The sequence below is a fragment of the Carcharhinus amblyrhynchos genome, chromosome 18 (genome assembly GCF_965287045.1).
Source record: "Carcharhinus amblyrhynchos chromosome 18, sCarAmb.v2.hapA, whole genome shotgun sequence".
Taxonomy (NCBI): domain Eukaryota; kingdom Metazoa; phylum Chordata; class Chondrichthyes; order Carcharhiniformes; family Carcharhinidae; genus Carcharhinus; species Carcharhinus amblyrhynchos.
Window position 1 is genome coordinate 54,724,446 of NC_137341.1, and position 25,448 is coordinate 54,749,893.

General features: G+C 41.5%; 1 protein-coding gene across 4 annotated transcripts in view; it reads right to left on the reverse strand.

Annotated features, from left to right (window-relative positions):
* Positions 1–25,448, reverse strand: part of smg1 (SMG1 nonsense mediated mRNA decay associated PI3K related kinase) — a 165,610-nt gene that overhangs the window by 68,036 nt on the left and 72,126 nt on the right. For all 4 annotated transcript variants that reach the window (XM_080207048.1, XM_080207051.1, XM_080207050.1 and 1 more), the window contains 14 exons: positions 22,212–22,321; positions 20,186–20,333; positions 15,814–15,973; positions 14,745–14,865; positions 11,664–11,912; positions 10,804–11,091; positions 10,567–10,711; positions 9,100–9,238; positions 8,669–8,890; positions 6,145–6,325; positions 4,418–4,579; positions 3,641–3,858; positions 1,959–2,113; positions 814–1,036 (listed from right to left, as the gene is read on the reverse strand). In XM_080207048.1, coding sequence (XP_080063174.1) covers positions 814–1,036; positions 1,959–2,113; positions 3,641–3,858; positions 4,418–4,579; positions 6,145–6,325; positions 8,669–8,890; positions 9,100–9,238; positions 10,567–10,711; positions 10,804–11,091; positions 11,664–11,912; positions 14,745–14,865; positions 15,814–15,973; positions 20,186–20,333; positions 22,212–22,321 — 2,521 coding nt within the window. The remainder of the gene's footprint in view (positions 1–813; positions 1,037–1,958; positions 2,114–3,640; positions 3,859–4,417; positions 4,580–6,144; positions 6,326–8,668; positions 8,891–9,099; positions 9,239–10,566; positions 10,712–10,803; positions 11,092–11,663; positions 11,913–14,744; positions 14,866–15,813; positions 15,974–20,185; positions 20,334–22,211; positions 22,322–25,448) is intronic.

A 25,448-nucleotide genomic window follows, 5' to 3' on the forward strand; every position in this document is an offset into this window, starting at 1 on the left:
AGAGTATCTTAACCAAGGCTCTCTTCCCCACTGTGCCCCACAACCCCTCTGCATTTACTAATCCATTAACCTACACATTTTTAGATAGCAAGGGGCAATTTAGCATGGCCAATCCACCTAACCTGCACATCTTTGGATTGTGGGAGGAAATCACAGAACCCGGAGGAAACCCATGCAAACATGGGGAGAACTTGCAGACTCCACACAGACAGTGACCCAAGGCTGGAATGGAACCCAGATCCTTGGCATTTGAGGCAGCAGTGCTAACCACTGTGCCAAACTTAAGCATCACATGCACAGATTTTATCCAGCAGTAATACAACTGCCAAGATTAGATTATATTAAAAATACATAGTCCTAGACAGTATAGTGAATCAAATGTATGAAGCAAGTTTTTTTTTTTAAAAAGAGCGTGGTGGGTGCCTGGAAGTCTTTGCCGGGGGAGGTAGTGGAAGCAGATACAGTAGTGACTTTTAAGGGGTGCCTTGACAAACAGATGAATAGGAAGGGAATAGAGGGATATGGTCCCCAGAAGCGTAGGGGGTTTTGGCTCAGTCGGGCAGAGTGGTCAGGGCAGGCTTGGAGGGCCAAAGGACCTGTTCCCATGCTGTAATTTTCTTTGTTCAAACCCCAGCTTAACAAAATGAAATTGAAACAGCAAACACTGATTGGATCTTTAAGAGTAAAATAGGAAAAGCACATTCCATCCCATCCTGCACAATTTCCTGAGTTAGCTTCTACTGATGAAAAACCCACAAAAGAGCCAGTCAATTAAGCTCCTCCATTAGCAAACTATTCTGCACCAAATCTTACCTGCTTAAATGGCAACCAACTGTTGCTAGGATTAGCAGGATTTGATGGGGTCTTCAGTTTTTCCAAAGCATTATTAATTGGTTCTCCATAGGTGTCCTGAAACCATTTCTCGTGAGGTGTTTCTGCTTGAGCTGAAGTAATGCTGCACACATGTTCCAGAGCAAATACCACTGGCTTCATCAAAGCCGTATGCTTTTCCCTCATAATGGCAATCTTCTCCTCCCTAACAAATAAGTAGTTAGGACAAAAGCACTTCTCAGTAAATAAGGTCTTTTAACTGCAAAACACATGAACCACTCACCCAAACTAAGCCCAATATTACAGATAATACCTGACCTAAAGTCACAAAGGTGACACAAAAGGATATTCAAGTAATGTATTATCAAGGCTCGCAGTAGACCAATCTATTTACCTATATTCAAACAGCACTGCATATCCTGATTAACACATTTAAATCTAATTCAAAAATCCATCCAGTTTTTTTTTAAAACTGATTCAATTTTTGAGGGGAGAGAGAGAAACTACAAAAAGATTTATGAGAGTTTTGAACTGTATTGATAAAAGCAAATTACTGTGAATGTTGGAATCGAACAAAAACACAATGATGGAAAATCTCAGGTGGGTCTGACAGCACCCGTGGAGAAAGAACACAGCCAACACTTCAAGTCTGGACGGCCCTTCGCCCTGGAGAGTCATCCAGACTCAAAACATTGGCTCTACTCTCTCTCCACAGAAGCTGCCAGACCTGCTGAGATTTCCCAGCATTTTCTGCTTTTGAACCATATGAGCTGCTCACTTATTAAGTATGCAGTTCACCAAACTAACCACTACAGCAGACAACATTAGGAAATCATTTATATCCCTCAAATACGATCTCTATCAATAGTAAAAGGTTGGAAAAAACAGGAATTATGCTCTATCTTTATTCCCACTCCATGGATCAATCCCATTAAAAACCCAGATGACTTTCTGCAAACTGCCCTAGCTGCAACTTTAATGATGTATCAATACTTTGACATTTCCAACTCTATTCTCACTATGGCTAGTCACAAAACAAGTTTGAATTGAATACACTTGCACTTCTAATACTACAAATATAGGGTTAAACAAATTCTGTTGGGCTCAGCCAGTTTTGAAATACTTACTTGCGAAGAGTATTGTTGTTCTGAACCCTTTTCACCTCATCCTCTAATTGCTGAATGCGTCTCAGCACATGCATGTGCTGCTGTTGAAGAACTCCAAGCCAGAGCTCATCCCACAGTACAGTAATTCTCCGTAATTCTCCAACTAACATCTGTACCTGCAATGCCAGCATATCAAAAAGAGTTAAAACAGATTCATTCTTATAACCTCTCTCAAACTGTAGTCACTTCAGCTTTAAGGAAAAGGCATTCTCAATTTTCAGCTGCGCATAGTTTGGCAAGCACGTAAAGGATTAAAATACAACTGTGGCATTTGCCACATATAGCCAGAGTGGGAAGTGCAAATTTTCTGTACCCCATATGCAGTCACTTACTACACAATCCAATTCCTCACTCAAAATGTCAGCATCATGCAAAGATGTACTTCTTCCTCTTGATCGGTATCATCTGATACAAGAAAGCTGGATGACAATGAACGAGTGTTTTTATTAAATGAATTCCAGACTGGAGTGAAACCAAAAAATTAAATCAATACAATGCAGGGATATCAGCTGCTAAACTGCATGATCCACCAAAATCTGTGTAAAATATATTAGCACATCCCAGAATGTTTAATAATGTGAAAATGTCAGTGTAGTACCACATCTCAAATTGAAACAAATGCCTTTTACATTGAACAGTTTCAATATCTCAGCTTTTCTGAGAATGTTTTATGTAATAGTGTAGCAGCCACTGTTCTTAGTAATTTTAAAGTTTATTTATTTTTGTCACAAGTAGGCTTACATTAACACCGCAATGAAGTTACTGTGAAAATCCTCTAGTCGCCACATTCTGGCACCTATTTGGGTATACTGAGGGAGAATTCAGCGTGACCAATGCACCCTAACCTTTTGTGCAATTGGTAATGCTCACAACATTTAATAGTTTTACCTTTCTTCCCCTTCTCACAGACTGAGGATATGAAGAACTTCCTCATATTCAGCTGATTTCCAAATTTTAATTCTTGAACAATAAGGCAATAGTGCAAATAGTTTATTTTTAGCCAGAAGCTCATCAGTGCGAATAACTGAACCAAGATGAGGAATTGCATGTAACTTGCACACGTCTTATTAAAGTTGATATAAAAGTTCTTCACATCCCAGTTATATAACAGAGTTTGCTATTTCAATCTGTGACGGCTGGTGACAATTTCAGATCATTAAACATTCTGAAACGTGCCAACACGCTTCAAACAATAAATTTCAGTGGATCATGCAATTCAGCAGCTGGTATCCCTGTTATTGTATAGTTCAACTTCACAAATTCAATCATTGGTCTGGAATTTATTTAATATAATTACTGAATGTGGTCATTCAGATTTCTTACGCCTGATGCTAGCATGCAAGAGGAAGAAATATGTGTTTCTTTGCTCTGGGTCAGAGTTGACCAGGTTCCAGGTCCAGCTTTGACAAAGAGTCATCTAGACTTGACACGTCAGCTCTTTCTTTCCTTACAGATGCTCCCAGACCTGCTGAGATTTTCCAACATTTTCTCTTTTGGTTTCAGATTCCAACATCCGATGTAATTGCTTTTACCCAGGTCTGGACTGATTTTGGATTCAGAAAATTAATGGAGTTGAGCAGTCTGAACAAAATGGAAAGAATATTATAATTCAAACTACAGTTTAGTGGTAAAATTCACAGTACCTGTAACACCATGGTAGGATTTGCTGAAGACAGTTTATCTACTATAGTGCTATAGCAGTCCTGCATCATGGCTTGATCTTCATTAAAACAAGCTTTCTGTTCATCTTTGATACTGTCTTGTGACCCAGGAGGACTATTTTCTTCACATTCGCCTCCAGATAGGGCTTCAGCCTGGATATTACTCAGCAGGGTAGGAATTGCAGATGACAATTTAGCTCCTGAAGGAGAAGTGGGACAATATTTCTTTAGATACGAAAGATCAAGATTAACCAGAACCAAATTGAACTGACATAAAAGGCAGCAATCTAGATTAGCCGTCAGAGTACAGCTTTCCTAACATATGCTTGCATGATTCAATGCTAAGGGCTACTCAATGCTGACATTAATTAGGCACAATTGCAGCAAGTTTACTTCTCTCATGACAACAAAATATTCAACACGGAGGAATGGGAGAGAGAACATTTATCTATCAGCTAAATAGACAACAGGCACATATTTAGTAGTGGCATCCAATATATCCAATTGAGATCAAATGAGTGAAAATAGAAAATTTATGAAAATGAACGACGTACAAACGAAGTGGATTTTGTTTCAGCTTTGACAGTGCACAAAAGCAACATTTCAACAAATTTTACTTTGTTAGGATAACTAACTTATCCAAAAGAGAAGGAAAGTAAGATTTCTATGAACGTGTATTTATTAACATCACTTGTGCTTTTATTAATAACCTAGCTAATTACAGGTTAAGCCTTGGATACAGACAGAGATATTAATTACCTGAGGACTGAGATTCACCACTGAGCGATATTGAGCCAACAATCGCAGGATACAGGATAAGGTGAGGAGAATCCTGAGCCACACGACACAGCAAATTGCAGATGCTCTGTCGCACATATACCTCAGGGTGATTCAAACGTGAGAACAGCTGTGGAATAATACCTGAAACAAAGAGAACAAAATGTAAACATGTCCTGCAAATAGCAAACACTGCTGAGACACAATAGCATCATTGGAAACTGAAGCCCCCAGCATCTCTAAATATTTAACCATCAGAAACGTTTGTTGTTCTCAGCATTGTTCTTTCATACAAGGATATATTTTCCAATGACAGTATTTAGTGTAACATTAATGTGTTGAGCTAGCTAGGTTGATGAGAAGCTATAACTCGCCAATCCTTCATCCATGCTAATATGTAACCCCGTACATACGGCTCTTGTAAGACCATAAGACACAGGAGCAGAATTAGGCCACTTGCCCCATCAGGTCTGCTCTGCCATTTAATCATGGCTGATATTTTTCTCATCTCCATTCTCCTGCTTTTTCCCCCATAACCCCTGACCCCCTTGTTAATCAAGAACCTACCTTTCTCTGTCTGAAAGACACTCAATGACCTGGCCTCCACAGCCTTCTGCGGCAAAGAGGTCCACAGATTCACCACTTTGACTGAAGAAACTCCTCCTCATCTCTGTTTTAAAGGATCATCCCTTTAGCCTGGGGTTGTGCCCTCTGGTTCTAGTTTTTTCCTATGAGTGGAAACACCCTCCACCCAGGCCTAGTTTCAATAAGATCCCCCTATCATCCTTCTAAATTCCAACGACTCAGAGTCCTCAAACGTTCTTCATATGACAAGCTCTTCATTCCAGGGATCATTCTTCTGAATCTCCTCTGGATCCTTTCCAAGGCCAGCACATCCTTTCTTAGATATAGGGCCAAAAACTGCTCACAATACTCTAAATGGGGTCTGACCAGAGCCTTATGCAGCCTCAGAAGTACACCCCTGCTCTTGTATTCTAGCCCTCTCGATATGAATACTAACATTGCATCTGCCTTCCTAACTGCCGACTGAACCTGCAAATTAACCTTGAGAATCTTGAACAATGACTCCCAAGTCTTTGTGCTTCTGATTTCCTAAGCATTTTCCCATTTAGAAAATTGTTTATGCCTCCATTCCTCCTTCCAAAGTGCACAGCTTCATTTTTCCACATTGTATTCCACCTGCCACTTCTTTGTCTACTCTCCTAGCCTGTCCAAGTCCTTCTGCAGCACACTGCTTCCTCAATACTACTGATCTTGTTCATAGTAATCTTTGTTATAGCATCTTATCAAATGCTGTTTAGAAAACCAAGTACACCACATCTACAGATTCCCTTTTATCAACCTTACTTCCTTTAATGTGTCAATTACAAATACATTGTGGAAATTTACTAATGTCTTCTTGTATTTTGACATTGTTTTCCCCAACATAACCTCCGCTTTCAATTTGGAGTCATCTGCAAATTCTTCAGAAAAAACAGAAAAGTAACAAGAATGGTAATCAGTGTTGCATCTTTACTTAGTCACTTTGATTAAGGCAGCATATCTAAAGTTTCACAGTTGTAATCTCACTTCAATCCAACATTGAAATTAATTCGATAATGGTCAATCTGTTCTTACGTGGCATGAAAGGAAAGCTTAATACGAGCAGTGATTTGAGGTGATGTACAACAATGTTATTTACTACTTGCCTCTCCAGGGAGCTGTGGGAGTGGTGGCTAGACCTTGCTCCAGACCCTCCCGAAGTTCACCAGCATGCTTCACCAACAATCTTAACAACCTTAAAGTAGCCATAACAATGACATCATCATTGCTTTGCTTGGTGGCTGTATTATTAAGCATCACCTTGGGATCTTCACCTTCCACATGAACCTGCAATGACAGCAATAGATAAAAATATTAAAATTCAACCCACTTTATTGTCCAAAATGAAAAAGGTTAAAATTGTTAAAAACAGGCCATTAGGGTCAACTGCATTAGATGTTGCAACATATTACAAGAATAGATAAAATTCTTAGTGTTTAATGTTGAAGGAGAAATTATACAAAAGAACAGAATTTTATGAAAGCTAATGCCATGCGAAATAAACAAGGAATAACTTTAAATCAAAGAAGAAATTAGATATAGCTTTTGGGGCTAAAGGGATCAAGGGATATGGAGCGGGGAGAAATCAGGATATTGAATTCAATGATCAGCCATGATCAAAGTAAATGGTGGAGCAAGCTCGAAGGGCTGAATGGCCTACTCCTGCTTCTACTTTATATGTTTCTAAAGGTAGGCCTCTCTCCTCATTTAACTTTCACAATATCATCCCATCAACCTACCCAAAGTTAGCATGATCTTAAGGAAATGCTACTTTGTTACCATTAGAATGAGATGATCTTAATCCACAAAGACTCATTTTAAAATGCAGTCATACTTTTTTTTCTCTTGGCAACAATCACACCCTCAAGGGCAAGATTTAATGGAATGTTATTTTGCTACAAAGGGATAGAGTTTAGTAATAATAGTACTAGTTTTGACAAAAACCTTCAAAACTGTTCAATTTTGCTTGAACCAGTTAAACAGAATTCCTTCTGCCTAAAGAACATTAGGCAAATTTGGCCCTCTTAATTGTACAGTTGACGACTGTCTAGATTTGCACACTCTGCTCAGGTCGATCCCATGTGTTACCAATATGCAATAGTTCTAATTCTCTGACCAACTTAACACTTAAAAAGAATTAACCATGATAGCTTTCAATTACTTTTGGAATGATCAATATCTTCCTTTCAGCCACAATGAGCCTCTCTGTACAAATGGTTGTATAGTATCCCTGTCAGCAGTAATAGCAGGGTACTGATTCCTTCACCATTCCACTTCCAAGATGCTGTGTAGCACTCTGCTATCATTCTGTGGTACCAACTGACTTGTTAGAGAACAGTGGGTTTTATCCTGAGATACAGAAGGAACATTTTACACATCAGAGATTGCCACCAAAATAGGAATCACTCTGCCCTCCTTAATATTCTACATCCTCTACATGAATACTGCCTGGTTGGCTTTCTCAAAATCCAGATCCCAATTTCTTAGGATTATTGGGAGCTGCCAAATGCATCAGAAAGGCAGACCATATGCCAAGCTACGATTCTGACGTAGATGCAATAAAAACTACTGCTGAGGAGTTAGTTCAAACTCTGAGTTACTTGCTTTAATGGGGCTTTTGCAATAATCTGGAATCTTTGCTTACAAAGCACTTTGACATTTCATCAATTTTTAACAGAAATAAAGCAATCCATATAAGACAATACTCTTATCTCTCAACACCAACTGCACATCTGGAGATGCAACTGCACATACAACAGTAGATATCTTGACAGAACTATGAGGCAAAACTTATTCACCAGCTGCTCTAACCATTTTGTTGACTTTCTTACAGCCTGAGCCCAAGTGAAAAGGAAGGAGCTTAAAACTTTACTCAGTCAAGCTGCAGCTAAAGATAATCTACTCCCAGAAGTGTATTTTTGAAAGGTACAAACTTGCCTGTAAATTTCCTTCAACATCTTAGATTTACTGCTTTATGGAAAGATTTCTTTGCTAATTTCAAGCTGCACAGAAATGTTTGATTTGTTACATGTATTCATATACAGTGAAAAGTATGGTTTCTTGCTCGCCATACAAAGCATACCATACATAAGAGGAGTGTGCAGAATGTTAAAAATGCCATTCCAACAAAGATGCTTAAAAGCATAAGAAACCATGCATAGCACTGGATTAGTGGCATACCTGACAAGCAAAAAGACTTCCTCTGAACTATGGAAGTACTCACGCAAAGGGATTGTTGATTTGGATACAGTGACAAAATAAAACAATCCACACCAGTTACCAACACACCTAACACTAGCAGAGCCCTATATAGAGAAAACGTGAGCAAATGGGATCCTGCTAAATACGCTAGCAAGGGCCAGTATCTACGTTTTTCAACATCAACCCAAAATTCAGAGCATGTTCCTCATCAGTTCTCCAGCTTCTCACTGGCCTTTTCTTGGTGCTCCCAGCAGAAGACAATGGTATAACCAGTTAGACTTCATATGAAAATGTAGGAAGATATTATGCTAGCATGAAACTCCAGAGAATTTCATTGCTACAAGTTGATTGGGCAGGCTATCCAAATAAATCACCCAACCAAACACATCCCCAAAAACAGTAATACGGACAAGTAATTTGGTTACTAACCTGACCAGCATTCAGTTTAAGGAAAGTGAAGTATGCTTTGCAAGAAAGTTTATAAAGGTTGAATATCCGGTCTACAACTTTTCTCCACACTTCAATTAATCCTTCAACAACATTCTCATCCTGGTCAGCAAGCCACGGGCAGTTCGTCATCAGCTGCCGCCAAATAACTTCTACCATGTCATCTTCCTCATCATCATTTATCTGCAGGGCCAAGTCTTCATCCTGAATAACATTAAGAAACAAGGAAAGGTAGACTATAGGCTTAGTTCACGTCAGAAAGAAAGCAAATTAAATATCTTACGAAGTCTCTGGAAAATACAACTGAATCAAAATACTTTTTCCTGTGACAGTTTGTGTTTAGCTGTCAAATATAAAGTTTAGATCATTATTCTTCAATGCAGAAATTTAATAAATCCTTCCCCAACATTTACCTGAATTCCTGTTGGTCGGCACAGTGCTTGCCCCAGAATTCCGTAAATAGCTTCTTTGTCTTCTTCAGATATGTTTTCTGGCAGTAGATTTTGAACTTCTGTCTTTTCTCTGGCCAGAAGTGGAACACCTTCACCCTGACTGTATTAAAGTGGACCCAAAAATAGATACTCATTTTTCACAAGAACCACATCATTTTTTTTTGTATAAATAGACTAATATACTGACCATCTTCAATCAATAACATTAACTATTTTTGTGCATGCAGATTTCCTTCCACATAGGAGGCCATTCAGCCTACCGTTCTTTTGCTGGCTCTGAGATATCCAATTAGTCATTTCCTCCTCTTCTCCATAGCACTGCACATCTTTCCCTTTCAAGTGTTTATCCAACTCTTTCAAAAATTATTGTATTTGCTTCTTCCACCCTCTCAGCACATCCCTCATGTCACAACTTGTATTAAAAAACTGAGTATTTTTTCCCCCCATCAACTTAAACCTGTGTCTTCTGGTTACTGACTTGTTTGCCAATGGAAACTGTTCCTTTATAACATGATTTTGTGTCAGCTTTGTGACAGAGGGGCAGGAGTGTACCAACAGAGTTAAACTTCCAGGTACAAGTCCACCTCCAGCTCGGACACCAAAATCAATGCTGACATTTTAGTACAGTACTGAGGGAATACTGCACTGCTGGAGGTGCTATTTCTCAGATGAAGTTTTAAACTGAAGCCCCAAGTCCTGCTCAGATGGATGCAACCAACCCTATGGCACTATTTGATAACTGAGCAGGGGAATTATCCCCAGTTCCTGCCCAATACTTATTCCTCAATCAGCATCATAAATAACAGGTTATCTCATCATTGCTGCAGGATTTTGTTCAGCACATAATGGTTACCATGTTTCCCACACTATGACAATGATTACATTTCAAAAATATTTCATCAGTTGGAAAGAACATCGAGACATCTGGCGATTGAGGGAAGCACTATATCCATGGAGGTTTTTCTTTATTATATTTTCCCTTAACCTTCCCTACTCAACCAGTTTCTTTAACTTAAGCCGAATGTCTCTGATACCATTCTAATAAACCTCAATTCATGACCACCTTCCTAAACTGCGGTGCCCAGAATGGGACACCATAGATTTAGAATCAAGACATTTTATGCTGTAATTACCCCAGCCTGCTATTTTGAAACTTCCAGCTCCTTGGCTGGTATTGTAACCAACTCTACCTTCCTGCTTCCCAATCTTCCAGCAAGCTTCCCAATCAAAGCATAAATTACATCAAGTGTTACATAGATGCAAGGATTAAAATATATTAATTTAAGACAGGGATTGAGTTATATCTCAATGCTCTGGCAAATTATTCCTACTGCCTAACCAAACTGCACCAGAAGAATACATTTGATAAGATCCCAAGTGCAGAGCTATGGTGACTAAATAGTTGAACAAAATGATCCACACACTTACCTAGCATTATCGACCACCTTCCTGCCCCATCTGTAAGCCCAACTGGCCAACGCTGCCCAAGACTTCGCTATTTCAGGTGCTTGAACCGCTGATAGATGGTACAGCTGCCCTAAAATGAAGTCAGGTTCTCCAACCCCAATATTCACTGAGAAGAGAACAATTTGAACGTAATCTTAATAGCTCGCTAAAAGTGTCCACATCTTATACTCGTTGCTGAGCAATTGTCAGTACGCTTACCTGTTGATTCAACCACCATTTTGGGGCAAGCCACTTCCTCCATTAAACTAGGAGGCGTCAGTTCAGCCAAAGTATGGATGTTTTTTGCCAATGTTGGCAGGCCAGTAATAGATTTTTGCTGTTGAGCTCTGAAAACTTGCTTTAGCTGGATAGACATTTCTTTCCATTCTGCCTGAATCCACTTAGTCAAGGTGAGTATCGACTTAGCAACAGCAGATTCTGCTTTGGAGAATTTGCAATATGATATGGCGCAGGAACTCAGCATTTCCATGGCATGTGTAGAATGACCTATTAATATGGATCAAATGTTGTAGGTATTAGTAATAACATTTCTCAGCATAGTTCTATTAGATTAATAAAAGATGACAAAGTAATCTTTCAAAACAGCTTACTAGATAGAAGTTCAAAACAGAGGTAATTATTAAAGTGCTATAGATGTTATTATATGGAAATGTGGCGTTGGTTGTGCCCTAACATTATTGCTGCTGTCTTTCCACCCCCGTCAGGCAGAAAACAACAGGTATCTCCCAGCAGAAAGTATAGCTGCCTTGGCAGCACACCGATGCAGCAATGGTAGTAAAGACAGAAGCTAATTCTCATAACTGTTGTTAAACAGTTCAAAGTCTGACAACACCAGTTCAGCAGCCACTGAGAAGCAGCCCTTGTCCTTGCGTGGTTCTGTAAGTAAAAGTAAAAGTATATCTCATACCCTCTTCAGGAAAAGGAAAAAGCAATTCTCCTGAGCTGAATGGAAAAGATCTGAAAGCAGATAACTCCGCAAGCAGGAGCAATGATGAAGGGAAGACAAAAGATAATAAGTTTTAATAAAAACATTGAATACAAATATCTCCTTTAGTTACCTGCCGTGTACAATAGCTTCGATTTCTCAATATCGAGTTCAGGTCCCCACTTTTCATTAACAGTGCCATGCAATGACATTTGTTTGAACAAATGGACTAAATCTTGCGTTGTGCTGGCATCGTTCAGTGAAGTCTTACTACACTGCTCGAGAAGTTTGGTGGCCAAAAGTACATTTCCCTGTTTCCGAGCAAATTTAACTGCTGTGAGCCCAAGTTCCATCAGATGTCCATTAACTGAAGTGCTGGAACCTGGATTTAAAAAAAAAATCAATTGTTCAGTTGAGTAATTTTGAATATTTATACCTTTCAATTTGCCAATTTATTATTCCAAGAAACATATCAGGAAACATGAGGCACTGTATGGCAGAAACTTCCTTGGCATCTTGTCCAATTAGCCTTAGAGTCAGAGGTTTACAGCATGGAAACAGGCCCTTCAGCCCAACTTGTCCATGCTGCCCTTTTTTTTAAAATCACTTAGTCCCAGTTTCCCATTTTTGGCCCATTTCACTCTACACCCATCTTACCCATGTAACTGTTTAAATGCTTTTTAAAAATACAAAATGCACCCGCTTCTATTACTACCTCTGATAGATTATTCCACTTAGCACCCTTCGTGAAAAATTTGCCCGTCTGGACACTTTTGTATCTCTCCCCTCTCACCTTAAACCTATGCCCTCTAGTTTTAGACTCCCTTATCTTTGGGAAAAAAATATTGACTATCTAGCTGATCTATGCCTCTCATTATTTTGTAGACCTCTAAGATCACCCCTCAACCTCGTATGCTCCAGAGGAAAAAGTCCCAGTCAGTCCCATTCAAAACATCAAGTCCCGTTAGTACTCTAGTAAATCTTTTCTGCACTCTTTCTAGTTTAATATCATTTCTATAATACGGTGACCAGAAATGTACAGAGTTTTCCAAGTGAGGCCTCAACTTATAACTTCAACAAGACTTCCCAACTCCTGTATTCAATGTTCTGACCAATGAAAAGGCATGCCGAATGCCTTCAAATTCTGTCCATCTGTGGCTCCACTTTCAAGAAGCAATGAACTTGCAGCCCTAGAATACTCTGTTCTATAACTCTCCCCAGTGCCCTACCATTAACTATGTCCTGCATTTATCTAACTTAAATTCCATCTACCATTCATCAGCCCACTGGCCCAACTGATCAAGATCCCATTGCAATCCTAGATAACCTTCTTCACTGTCTACCGTGCCATCAATCTTGGTATCATCTGCAGACTTACTAACCATGCCTCCTAAATTCTCATCCAAATCATTGAAATGACAAACAGTGAACCCAGCATTGATCCCTGAGGTACACTGTTGGTCACAGGCCTTCAGTTTGAAAAACAACCCTCTATAACCACCCACTGTATTCTATCAAGCCAATTTTGTACCCATTTGGCTACCTCACCTTTGATCCCGAGATATTTGGCCTTATGCAACAAACTACCATGTGGTATCTTGTCAAAGGCCTTGTTAAAGTCTGTGTGGACAACATCAACTGCATGCTCTCATGGTTACCCTTTCAAAAAATTCAATCAAATTTCAGAGATATGATTTTTTATTCACAAAGTCATGCTGACTGTCCCTAATCAGTCCTTGCCTCTCTGAATGCCTGTAGATCCTGTCTCTCAGGATATCTTCTGACAACTTACTCACTACAGACGCGAAGCTCACCGGTCTGTAGTTCCCAGACTTTTCCCTGCAGCCCTTTTTAAACAAAGGCACAACATTTGCCACCCTCCAACTTCAGGCACCTCATCTGTATCTCAGCTAGGGGACCCGCAATTTCCTCCCTAGCCTCCCACAATGTCCTGGGATACACTTCATCAGGTCCTGGGGATTTATCTACCTTGATGCACTTTAAGACTTCCTTTTCTGTATTATGTATACTCAAGACATCACTACTTATTTCCCCAAGTTCCCTAATATCCATGCCTTTCTCTTACAGTAAATACTGATGAGAAATATTCATTTAGGATCTCACCCATCTCTTGTAGACCTACACATAGATGACCTTATTGATCCTTAAGAGACCCTACTCTCTCCCTAGTTACTCTTTTGCCCTTTATGTATTTGTAGAAGCTCTTTGGACTCTCCTTTGCCATATCTGCCAAAACAATCTCATGTCTTCTTTTCGCCCTCCTGATTTCCCTTTTAACTGTACACCCTCTACACTCTTCAAACGATCCACTTGATCCCAGCTGCCTATTCACGTCATATGCCTCTTCTTCTTCTTGACAAGGTCTCAATATCCAGAGTCATCTAGGGTTCCTACTTCTACCAGCCTTGCTCTTCACTCTGGAATGAGCTTACCCTGAATTCTAGTTAACACACTTTTGAAAGCATATCACTTACCAGATGTCCCACTGCCTGCCAACGGATTTCCCCCAATTAACTTTTGAAAGTTCCTACCTGATCCAATCAAAATTGGCCTTGCCCCAATGTAGAAATTTAATTTTTGAACCAAACCTATCATTCTCCATAATTATCTGAGGACTAGTGGAATTATGGTCACTGGTCCCAACATTTCTCACTAACACTTCTGTCACCTGCCTTTCCCTATTTCCCAAGAGAAGGTCCAGTTTTGTCCCCTCTCTAGTTGGGCCATCCACATTCTGAATGAATTTCTCTCCTCTGAGCCTCTAACACCGTGGCTATCCTAGTCAATGTCGGGAATGTTAAAATCCCCTATTACCATTCTACTTATCTTAGAGCTATCTGTAATCTCCTTACATATTTGCCCCTCACTTTCCCACTAACTATTTGGGGGCCTACAGTACAACTACATCAAAGTATAAAGTCTTGGGCAAAACATCACCTCATTTATTTTCTTATTTGGTTTGCACTTGGATTTCGTTTGTAAGAGCAAAAGGTAGGGACTCAATTATCTGACAAATATTTAGCCAGCAGGCAAGGAAGTGAGAGAGACAAAGATCTCCTTCATTACAGCAGATAGTGGTTATCCCACTGTGCCGTTCTGAGGTCATTATCAACTAATGAAGACATCTAGTGAATAAGATGTTCTTATGATGCTACTTTTGTTCTCTTCACATTAATGAAATACATCCTCTTACCTTTCAATTTTTCAGCTAAGCGAGCCTGGTACACCGTGTATCTTAAAGCCTGAAGCCATGGGCGGACATCATGCTGTTTACAGGATTGCAGAGCTTCACTATACAGTGGCAGCAGGCAATCCTAGACAAAATAAAATTAGCCAACATAAATGTCATCTTCCAAGTCTGTACAAAATGCACAGCCATTCCCAATTATTGATACATTAACATTTTGAACCAACACTATAATGTAGATGGGGTTAGGATTCAACTCGAGACCAGTGCAAAGTGAAATGAAACTCCAGGAGAAAGCAGCCAAGCAAGGCACCACTTTTCCCACAATAAATCCCCACCTTAATGTGTGCTGCACAACTCATAGGATCTTGGACCGGAACTAGATAGCTATCAGCTGGATAGTCAATATCTTTTCCCAAAGGCAGGGGAGTCTAGACGGCATAGGTTTAAGGTGAGAGGGAAGAGCTGCAAAAGGGTCCAGAGGGGCAATTTTTTCACACAGAGGGTGATGAGTGTCTGGAACAAGCTGTTAGAGGTAGTAGTAGGGGTGGGTACAATTTTGTCTTTTAAAAAGCATTTAGACAGTTACATGGGTAAGATGGGTGTAGAGGGATATGGGCAATTGGTATTAGCTTAGTGTTTAAAAAAAGGCAGCGTGGACAAGTTGGGCCAAAAGGCCTGTTTCCATGCTGTAAACCTCTGAATCTATAACGGAGAATCCGACTGAAATGAATAAAAGTCCAGAAGATTTGGTGAGTGACAGGTAAATTAGTGACATTGAGTCTGGGAGTTATGCACTGAAATATTTGACAGAACAGAGATCTCTCTGCTTCCCTCTTATTGTACTTATTTAAATTCACTCATGGGATGTGGGCATTTATTGCCCATACCTGATTGCCCTTGAGTAGAGTGATATACTAGGCCATTTCAGAGGACATTTAAGAGTCAACCAGATTGCTCTGGGTTGGGGGGGATCCCATGGCGAAGGTTCAACTGTAAGACCCCACTGGTGGCCAGAAATTTCCAGCCAAAGTCTTTCAACAAGTCCTAGTCACTGAATCTTTAATAAGCTTACCTCTGTGGACAGCTTGTTGGTCACAGTATTCTCGAGTGCAGTCGAACAGTACAGCTGCAGAGTGCTGAGCATTGGCAGAGAACCTGCCATCGATAAGGTGGACAGTCTCAATGGGCCAACTGCAATCCGTGCCATCTGCTTCAGATACCTGACTGTGTTTCTAAACCACAAAAACTCGCATCAATAATTCAAATATACTCAACATGTCCCTTATTTTGGCAAAACAAGTTCCAACAGTCCTTGGGTGTAACAGGTACAAAATAAAGTTATTTCTCCAAGTTCTTAATTTGTCCTGGCTGTCTGGGCCTAGGCGAATTAACCTGTACCTAAAGCAGATCCCAATGTCGGAGGGAACATTGGAAGCGTGCAGAAAGACAAATGAGAATTTTTAAAAAGCAGTTAAAGTAATTATACAAAGTTAAATGCACTGATTGTTTAAATCATGGAATACTTGAGGGAAATCTAACAAAATGGCATTATCTAGCCTCGCTTCAGAATTCCCACGGTGAAACATCAAAAACATTTCATTCAGCTACAAACAGCTGACTGAAAGATGGGGAAGATCAGACGTACGCTCAGACTGGAAGTACATGAGTAACAAAAGATTCAGTTGAATGCAGCCAACTAACTCCTCCCCAGAAATTAAAAAATCTAATAGCTGCAATTATTCAAGATGTTCAACTGCAGATATACAAAGAGAAAACCAACACGGGAGCATTTAATTTTAAAATTAGACAGCCAAAACTAATGAGCGTTGGAAGAAAAGAATCAAACACTCCCTATTAGCAGCCTTGCTGCTGGCAGGGTTGACACACACACTGTTTCCCCTGACGGGACAATCTAGAACACAGGGCACAACTGCAGGCTGGAGCACAATTGGAGGAGATGAGAAATTTCTTCACTCAAAAGGTCAATAATTCTTTGGGATTCTCTAATCCAGAAGGTTATGGATGCCCCACTTCAATATATTTAAGGCTGAGGTTTCTAGATTGTCGTTTTCTCCAGGAATCAACAGATATGGAGAGTGGATGGGAAGGTGGAGTTGAAGTCGAAGATGAGCTAAGATCATGTTGAACGACACAGCAGGACTCCATCAGCAGCACCTCTCAAACCCTGGACCACTACCACCTAGAAGGACAACAAGGGCAGCAGGTGCCAGGGAACACCGCCATCTGCAAGTTCCCATCCTGTGCCGCTGGATTAAGATCCTGAACTACATTTCAAACAACAGAGTAGACCCGATAGAAGTCTACAAGATTGTGAGAGCCATGGACGGAGTGGATAGTCAGAAGCTTTTTCCCAGGATGGAAGAGTCAATTACGAGGGTCATAGGTTAAAGGTACGAGGGGCAAGGTTGAAAGGAGATGTATGAGGCAAGTTTTTTTTTTACTTGGAGTAGTGGGTGCCAGGGAGGTAATGAAAGCAGATACGATAGTGACTTTTAAGGGGCATATGGATAAATATATGAATAGGATGAGAATGGAGGGATGTGGTCCCCTGGAAGGGGAGGGGGTTTAGTTAAGTCAGGCAGCATGGTCAATGCAGGCTTGGAGGTCTGAAGGGCCTGCCTGTTCCTGTGCTGTAATTTTCTTCGTTCTTTTCCTAAAACACTTTATTCATAAGAACATAAGAACATAAGAAATAGGAGCAGGAGTAGGCCATCTGGCCCTTCGAGCCTGCCCCGCCATTCAATAAGATCATGGCTGATCTGTCGTGGCTCAGTTCCACTTTCCCGCCCTCTCCCCATAACCCTTAATCCCCTCTCTTATCAAAAACCCATCAACCCGCGTCTTAAAAATATTTAGCGAGGCAGCCTCCACCACTTCAACGGGCAGAGAGTTCCAGAGATTCACCACCCTTTGAGTGAAGAAGTTCCTCCTCAACTCCGTTCTAAACCGCCCCCCTTTTATCTTGAGGCTGTGCCCCCTAGTCCTACTGTCTTTTTTGAGCGGGAAGAGTCTCTCCACCTCTATCCTATCCATCCCATTCATCATCTTATACGTCTCAATGAGATCTCCCCTCATTCTTCTAAACTCTAACGAGTACAAGCCTAGTTTATTCAGCCTCTCCTCATAGCTCAACCCCCTCAACTCCGGCATCAGCCTAGTAAACCTCCTCTGCACTCCCTCCAAGGCCAAAATATCCTTGCGCAGATGCGGCGCCCAAAACTGCACACAGTACTCCAGCTGCGGCCTCACCAATGCCCTATACAGCTGCAGCAAGACCTCCCTACTTTTATATTCAATCCCCCTCGCTATGAAGGCCAGCATCCCATTCGCCTTCCTGACCACCTGCTGCACCTGCAGGCTGGGTTTTTGCGACTCATGCACAAGGACCCCGAGGTCCCTCTGCACCGTCGCCTGCTGCAGTTTTTCGCCACGTAAGTAATAGTCCTTCCTACCATTCTTCCTACCAAAGTGGACCACCTCACACTTGCCAACATTAAATTCCATTTGCCATTTCCTGGCCCATTCGCCCAGCCTATCTAGATCCTTCTGCAGACTCTCCACACCCTCCGCACAATTTGCCGTTCCCCCAATCTTGGTGTCATCAGCAAATTTCGACACCCTACACTCGGTTCCCTCCTCCAGATCATCTATATAAATGGTAAATAGCTGAGGCCCCAGCACCGACCCCTGGGGCACTCCACTAGTCACCAACCGCCAATCCGAATAGCACCCATTGACCCCCACTCTCTGCCTCCTATTTGACAACCAATCCTCTATCCACGCTAACACCCTACCCCCAACTCCATGTCCTCTGACCTTCTGCAGTAACCTCTTGAGGTACCTTATCAAACGCCTTCTGAAAATCCAGAAAGACCACATCCACCGGCTCTCCTCTATCCACCGCCCTAGACACATCCTCATAGAACTCCAGTAAATTTGTCAGACACGATTTCCCTTTAATGAAACCGTGTTGCGTCTGCCCTATCAAGCAATTCCCTTCAAGATGCCTCGCAATTTCCTCCTTAATGACGGATTCTAACATTTTACCTACCACAGACGTTAAACTAACCGGCCTATAATTCCCCGCCTTTTGCCTGGCACCCTTCTTAAACAACGGCGTAACATTAGCCGTTTTCCAATCTTCCGGCACTTCCCCGGAATCCAGCGACGTCTGGAAAATAACCACCAAGGCATCCACTATAACCTCCGCCATTTCTTTCAGAACCCTCGGATGCATTCCATCCGGTCCTGGGGACTTGTCCACAATCAGCCCCTCCAGTCTGTCGCGCACCACCTCTCTAGTAACAGTAATGTCATTAAGACCCTCCAGTCCTACCACCTTTCCATCGCTAACACCCGGCAAATTATTCACGTCCTCCTCCGTGAAGACAGAAACAAAAAAGTTATTCAAGACCTTAGCCATATCCCCATCCCCTACCACTAGGTCCCCTTTCTCATCCTCTAAGGGACCAACGTTCACCCTAGCCAGCCTCTTCCTTTTTATATATTTATAAAAACTCTTGCTATCCTTTTTTATATTAAGCGCTAGCCCAGCTTCATAGCTTCTTCTACCCTCCTTTATCAACTTTTTTGTCAATCTTTGTTGACATTTAAACCTTTCCCAATCCTCTTCTCGCCCACTGCTCTTAGCTACTCTAAATTCCTCCGCTTTTAATTTAACACTTTCCTTCACCTCCTTCGTTATCTACGGCTTATTACCTCTCTTCCTACTGTCCTTTTTAACCATCGGAATAAATTTCTGCTGAGCACCAAGAAAGATCTCCTTAAAGATCCTCCACTGCTCCTCAGCAGACCTACCTTCCAACGCGCTCCCCCAGTCCACATTCGCCAATTCTTCTCTCATCCTACCATACTCCCCTCTATTCAAACAAAGGACGCGTGTCCGGGAACCCACTTTCTCCTCCTCCATCTGCAACAGAAACTCCCATTTTCATTCCTAGGATTTGGGTGTTGCTGGCTGGCCAGCATTTATTGCCCATCACTGAATGCTCTTGGACTGAGTGGCTTGCATGGCCATTCAGGGGGGCAGCTGAGAGTCAACCACATTACCGTGGCTCTGGATTCACATGCAGGCCAGACCAGATAGGGACAGCACATCTCCTTCCCTGAAGGACATTAATGAATGAGATGGGTTTTCCCAACATTGATTTCGTGGCCATGACCTGCAGCTATTCTGGGCAGTGACTCACCATCACCTTTTCCAGGGTAATCAGGGATGGTCAGTAACTGCTGGCCGAGCCAGCAATGCCCACATCCCACACATTAATACATATTTTTAAAAAGGTGCAATTGTCTTCTTCTGCTTCTCTTTATGTCCTTTAAAAATGTCATGAAAATATTAACTGATTCACAATTCAACCTGACAGTATTAAAGGGTACAGAACAGCTTCCGGCACACTCACTCAGTGCTGCTCTGCAGCTTCTTTTCCTGATCGGTTTGCTCAATAGTAGAAGAAAAGCAAATCGCACTTCTCATTAGTTGAACCTCAATAGCTTTTTGGAGCTCTCTTGGGTCAGGGCTCATCATACTTGGAAGCAGTTTTTTCATGTCTACAAACAAAAAATTTGAAATATTTATTAAATATTTAACTCAAGAAATGTTTGGAATGGCAGATAATCTAAATACATCCATGAACCAACTCTTAACTTGGGGAGTTAGGAAAAAAAATAGAATTTCTGAAAGCAACTTCTAGTAGTCCTGGTTTGACAAAGTATAATTGAGCATCCAGTTCAGTCCACTGCACTGCACAGTTAAAGGAGGAAGTGGTGTTTCAGTCAGAGGGAACCTGCTCAGACCTGTTCTGGAATACTATATTCAGTTTTGGACAGCAGGTCATGGAAGGGTTAAGCACAGGCTCCCCAAAATGATACCAAGGCTAAAAGAATTAAATTACAAGGGTATGTTACTTGGGTTCATATTTCCTGAGTTCAGAAGTTGGAGTGGGGATCTAATATTTTAAAGTTTATTTATTAGTGTCACAAGTAGGCTTACATTTGCACTGCAGTGAAGTTACTTTAAAAATCCCCTAATTGCCACATTCTGGCCCCTGCTCAGCTACACTGAGGTAGAATTTAGCATGGCCAATGCACCTAACCAGCACGTCTTTCAGACTGTGGGAGAAAATTGTGCGGAGGGTGTGGAGAGTCTGCAGAAGGATCTAGATAGGCTGGGCGAATGGGCCAGGAAATGGCAAATGGAATTTAATGTTGGCAAGTGCGAGGTGGTCCACTTTGGTAGGAATAATGGTAGGAAGGATTATTACTTACGTGGCGAAAAACTGCAGCAGGCGACGGTGCAGAGGGACCTCGGGGTCCTTGTGCATGAGTCGCAAAAACCCAGCTTGCAGGTGCAGCAGGTGGTCAGGAAGGCAAATGGGATGCTGGCCTTCATAGCGAAGGGGATTGAATATAAAAGTAGGGAGGTCTTGCTGCAGCTGTATAGGGCATTGGTGAGGCCGCAGCTGGAGTACTGTGTGCAGTTTTGGGCGCCGTACTTACGCAAGGATATTTTGGCCTTAGAGGGAGTGCAGAGGAGGTTTACTCGGCTGATACCGGAGTTGAGGGGGTTGAGCTATGAGAGGCTGACTAAACTAGGCTTGTACTCGTTAGAGTTTAGAAGAATGAGGGGAGGTCTCATTGAGACGTATAAGATGATGAATGGGATGGATAGGATAGAGGTGGAGAGACTATTCCCGCTCAGAAAGGATAGTAGGACTAGGGGGCACAGCCTCAAGATAAAGGGGGGGCGCGGTTTAGAACGGAGTTGAGGAGGAACTTCTTCACTCAAAGGGTGGTGAATCTCTGGAATTCTCTGCCCGTTGAAGTGGTGGAGGCTACCTCGCTAAATATTTTTAAGACGCGGGTTGATGGGTTTTTGATAAGAGAGGGGATTAAGGGTTATGGGGAGAGGGCGGGAATGTGGAACTGAGCCACGACAGATCAGCCATGATCTTATTGAATGGCGGGGCAGGCTCGAAGGGCTATATGGTCTACTCCTGCTCCTGCTCCTATTTCTCATGTTCTTAAAACTGGAGCACGCGGAGGAAACCGACACAGACACAAGGAGAACATGCAAACTCTGCACAGACAGTGACCCAAGTCAGGAATTGAACCCAGGTCCCTGGTGCTGTGAGGCATCAGTGCTAACTACTGAACCACACCATGCAGATGTTTAAAAACAAACTGACAGGCTCTGGGTGTTGAGTATTTGGAATTTTCAAAATTAAATAGGTATTTTTGTTAGGAAATTGCAAAGGATATGGGAAAATGGAAGAGACATGTCAATCCTGCTCTAACTGATTGACCAAACCAGCTTAACGAATGAATTAGTTATTCTTGTTTAAATAAGTACGTCTGGTATTTATTCAGTAAAAAATCTATGGGGAAAGGCAGTTTATATCAAGGCTCAGAGTTTACACTCTTACGTACCTAATTTCTCTTTAGCAGCTCCATTGATGAAGTTAATGTCTTCCCCAGGTAATAGTTCCAGTTGTTCCTGACACGCAGGGAAATCACCACACTCAAAACTCCCAAGGGCTCTACGAAAAAATTACCATCAAATGTTAACTAAGCTTGCAACTTGCAGGACCTGCAGGTCAACCTTCTGTCAAATCTACTAACAATCAACTGAAGAGAAAAATACTAAACCATACACTTAAAAAGTTTCTGAAAATCCTGACATTGTAACATGATAATTACATGAGCAGATTTCGGCTGAAGTGGCTAATGTGTAAGAAAGGGGAGAGGAGGAGAAAAGCAGAAAATTATAAGACTAGTTAGCTTGAAAATCAGTTTTCAGGAATGTGTGACTGAATACCTTGAAAATTTTCAGAACATGCGAGTGTATATTTGTAAAGGGCAGGTCATACCTAACAAACACGACTGACTCTCTTTAAAGAGGTAATAATAGTGGCCAGGTAACACACATTAGTTCTATAGACTTTCAGAAGGCATTTAATAAAATCAATCCAAAGAAATTCTCAGGTAACTTGGAAGATTTGATTTTAATTTGATTTATTATAGTCACACTCATTGGTATATAGTGAAAAGTATTGTTTCTTGCATGCTATACAAAGCATATCATTCATAGAGAAGGAAAGGAAACAAGGTGCAGAGTACTGTCCAGTCATTGCTAGGATGCAGAGAAAGATCAACTTAATGTGAGGTAGATCTATCCAAATGTCTGATGCTAGCAGTGAAGAAGCTGTTCTTGACTCAGTTGGTACGTGACTTCAGACTTTTGTATCTTTTTCCCGACAGAAGGTGGTGGAAGAGAGAATGTCCGGGGTGTGTAGGGTCCTTGATTATGCCAGCTGCTTTTCCATTGCAGCAGAAACTGTAGACTAAGTCAATGGTTGGGAGGCTGGTTTGAGTGATGGCCTGGGCTTCATTCATGACCCTCTGTAGTTTCTGGCAGTCTTGGGTAGAGCAGAAGCCATATCAAACTGTGATACAACCAGAAAGAATGCTTTCTATGATGCCTCCGTAAAAGTTGGAGAGAGTCGTAGTGGACTCAAATTTCCATAATCTTCTGTGAAAGTAGAGGATGGAATTGGAAACAAATCATTGATCCCGTTCAGAAGTTGAAGAAGCAACAGGAACAGTGAATAGAATAACAGGTAGGTACACACAGACAGATTCAACTTGGTGATATCCCCCAGGAATCTGTGTTGGGCCTCAACTTTACACCATAATTATCATGATTTCAGGATTTTCAGTATTTTGCTTTTATATTAGGATGGAAGGTATCTTACATTTATGTAAAAGATACACTTGCAACTACGGAGAGAAATTCTGGCCATCACACTGTAAGAAGGATATCTTGGCCTTGGAGGGAGTGCAGCATCAATTCACTAGAATTATACTCGGACTCCAAGGGTTAAATTAAGAGGCAAGATTGCTCAAGGCAGGGCTGCATTCTCTGGAATTTGGACAGTAAAGGGGTGATTTGATTGAAGCTTAAGATATTGAGAACAGAGAGAATAGATTGGGAGAAACTGTTTTCATCATTTGGGGCATCTACAACTATGGTCAAAAACAAACACAGACAGATCCTTCAGAAGTGAAACCAGGAAACACTGACACAGAGTGAAGTTTTCTACTCTTCTACAAACATCAAATAATCATAGAGACATTTATTTCAAATCAGAGAGACACAGGAATGTGTTACCAAAGGTACAAAGGAACTTCTATAAAACGTTACATAAATGGAGAACGATGGTGTTCTCATGCATGAGTCACAAAACATTGGTAAGCAGGTACAGTGGGTGATCAAGGCAGCTAATGGATGCAGAAAGGATGTTTGCTCCTGTGGGAAGAGCACCATTTAAATGTTAAGGAGTTGCCCTTATAGGAGAGAGGTGAGATTTTTTTCTGGAGGCTGTCCAACTTTACCTGAGGTAGTGGTGCAGGTGGGGGCACTGAATATTTTTAAGGCAGAGGTAGCTAGATGATGGGTGGTGGGGTGGGGGTCAGGGAGTGGCAGCCATCATTTCACTCAATGGTGGAATAGGGGGCAGCTCTTCCCAAAGGTGATGTTTGACGGGGTGTAGTTTAACAGGCAGCAGCTGAGGTTCTGCTATCTCGCCCAATAAGATACTCTTCGGATTTCTCATAATTTCTATTTTCAAGTGAGGCCTCAATACAAGCAAACCAGATCTCATCTTCGGACAATTTAGTTTCTTTCAGTGTCACAAGTAAGGCTTACGTTACGTTGAAATTACTGCAAAAATCCCCGAGTTGCCACACTCTGGCACCTGTTCGGGTACACCAAGAGAGAATTTAGCATGGCCAATGCACTCTAACCAGCACATCTTCTAGAGTGTGGGGGGAAACCAGAGCATGCAGAGGAAACAAACGCCGACATGAGGAGAACATGCAGACTCCGCACTGATAGTGATCCAAGGCAGGAATTGAACACAGGTCCTTGGCACTGAGGCAGCAGTGCTCACCACTGTGCCACCATGCCACCCAGGATTATTGAATACAAGAAAAACAGACCTCTATACATGCTTCAATACTGAAGCAGTCCCTCTCTTTAGTGTACACATATTAATTGTCCCACTATAATTATAATTTTTTTTCCCCCCATAGTAAGGCGATAAGAAAAATAACTTGGAGCCATTGAAAAGCAGGAATGTGAAGATAAATATTTTCTGATCCAGAAATTCCTCAATTAGTCATTTGGCAATACAGAACTTGAACACTGCAGGGAAAAAAAAGCTTTTCATCTTGCACTCATCAGGCTATTCACAAGGATACCAACATTAGGGGAAACACTATACTTACGAGAAGACAGTGCTAATTAGTTGGCAGGTGGACTGTGATTAGTATTGCCATGGAGAATGTGCCAGTTGATGGTGACTGAAAGATAACTGCCAAGCATTGCTTGAATCTTAAACCAAACAGCTGAATTGATTAAGGTATTGCCCTGTGGAATGGACCAGTGAATAGCTACCACTTATTTTGTTTAGCTGAAACAGGTGCAGTGCGTGTACATGTTCTATCTGCAACAAACACGGCCTGTGTATTAATATATAGGCCTTCCAGTATACACATTGTCCCATCATTTCTTCAACCTCAGTTTCCAGACCTGGCCACCAAAAATAACCATGTACTAATTCCTTCACGTTGACTACACCAGGATGTCCTTCACGTATTAGTTCC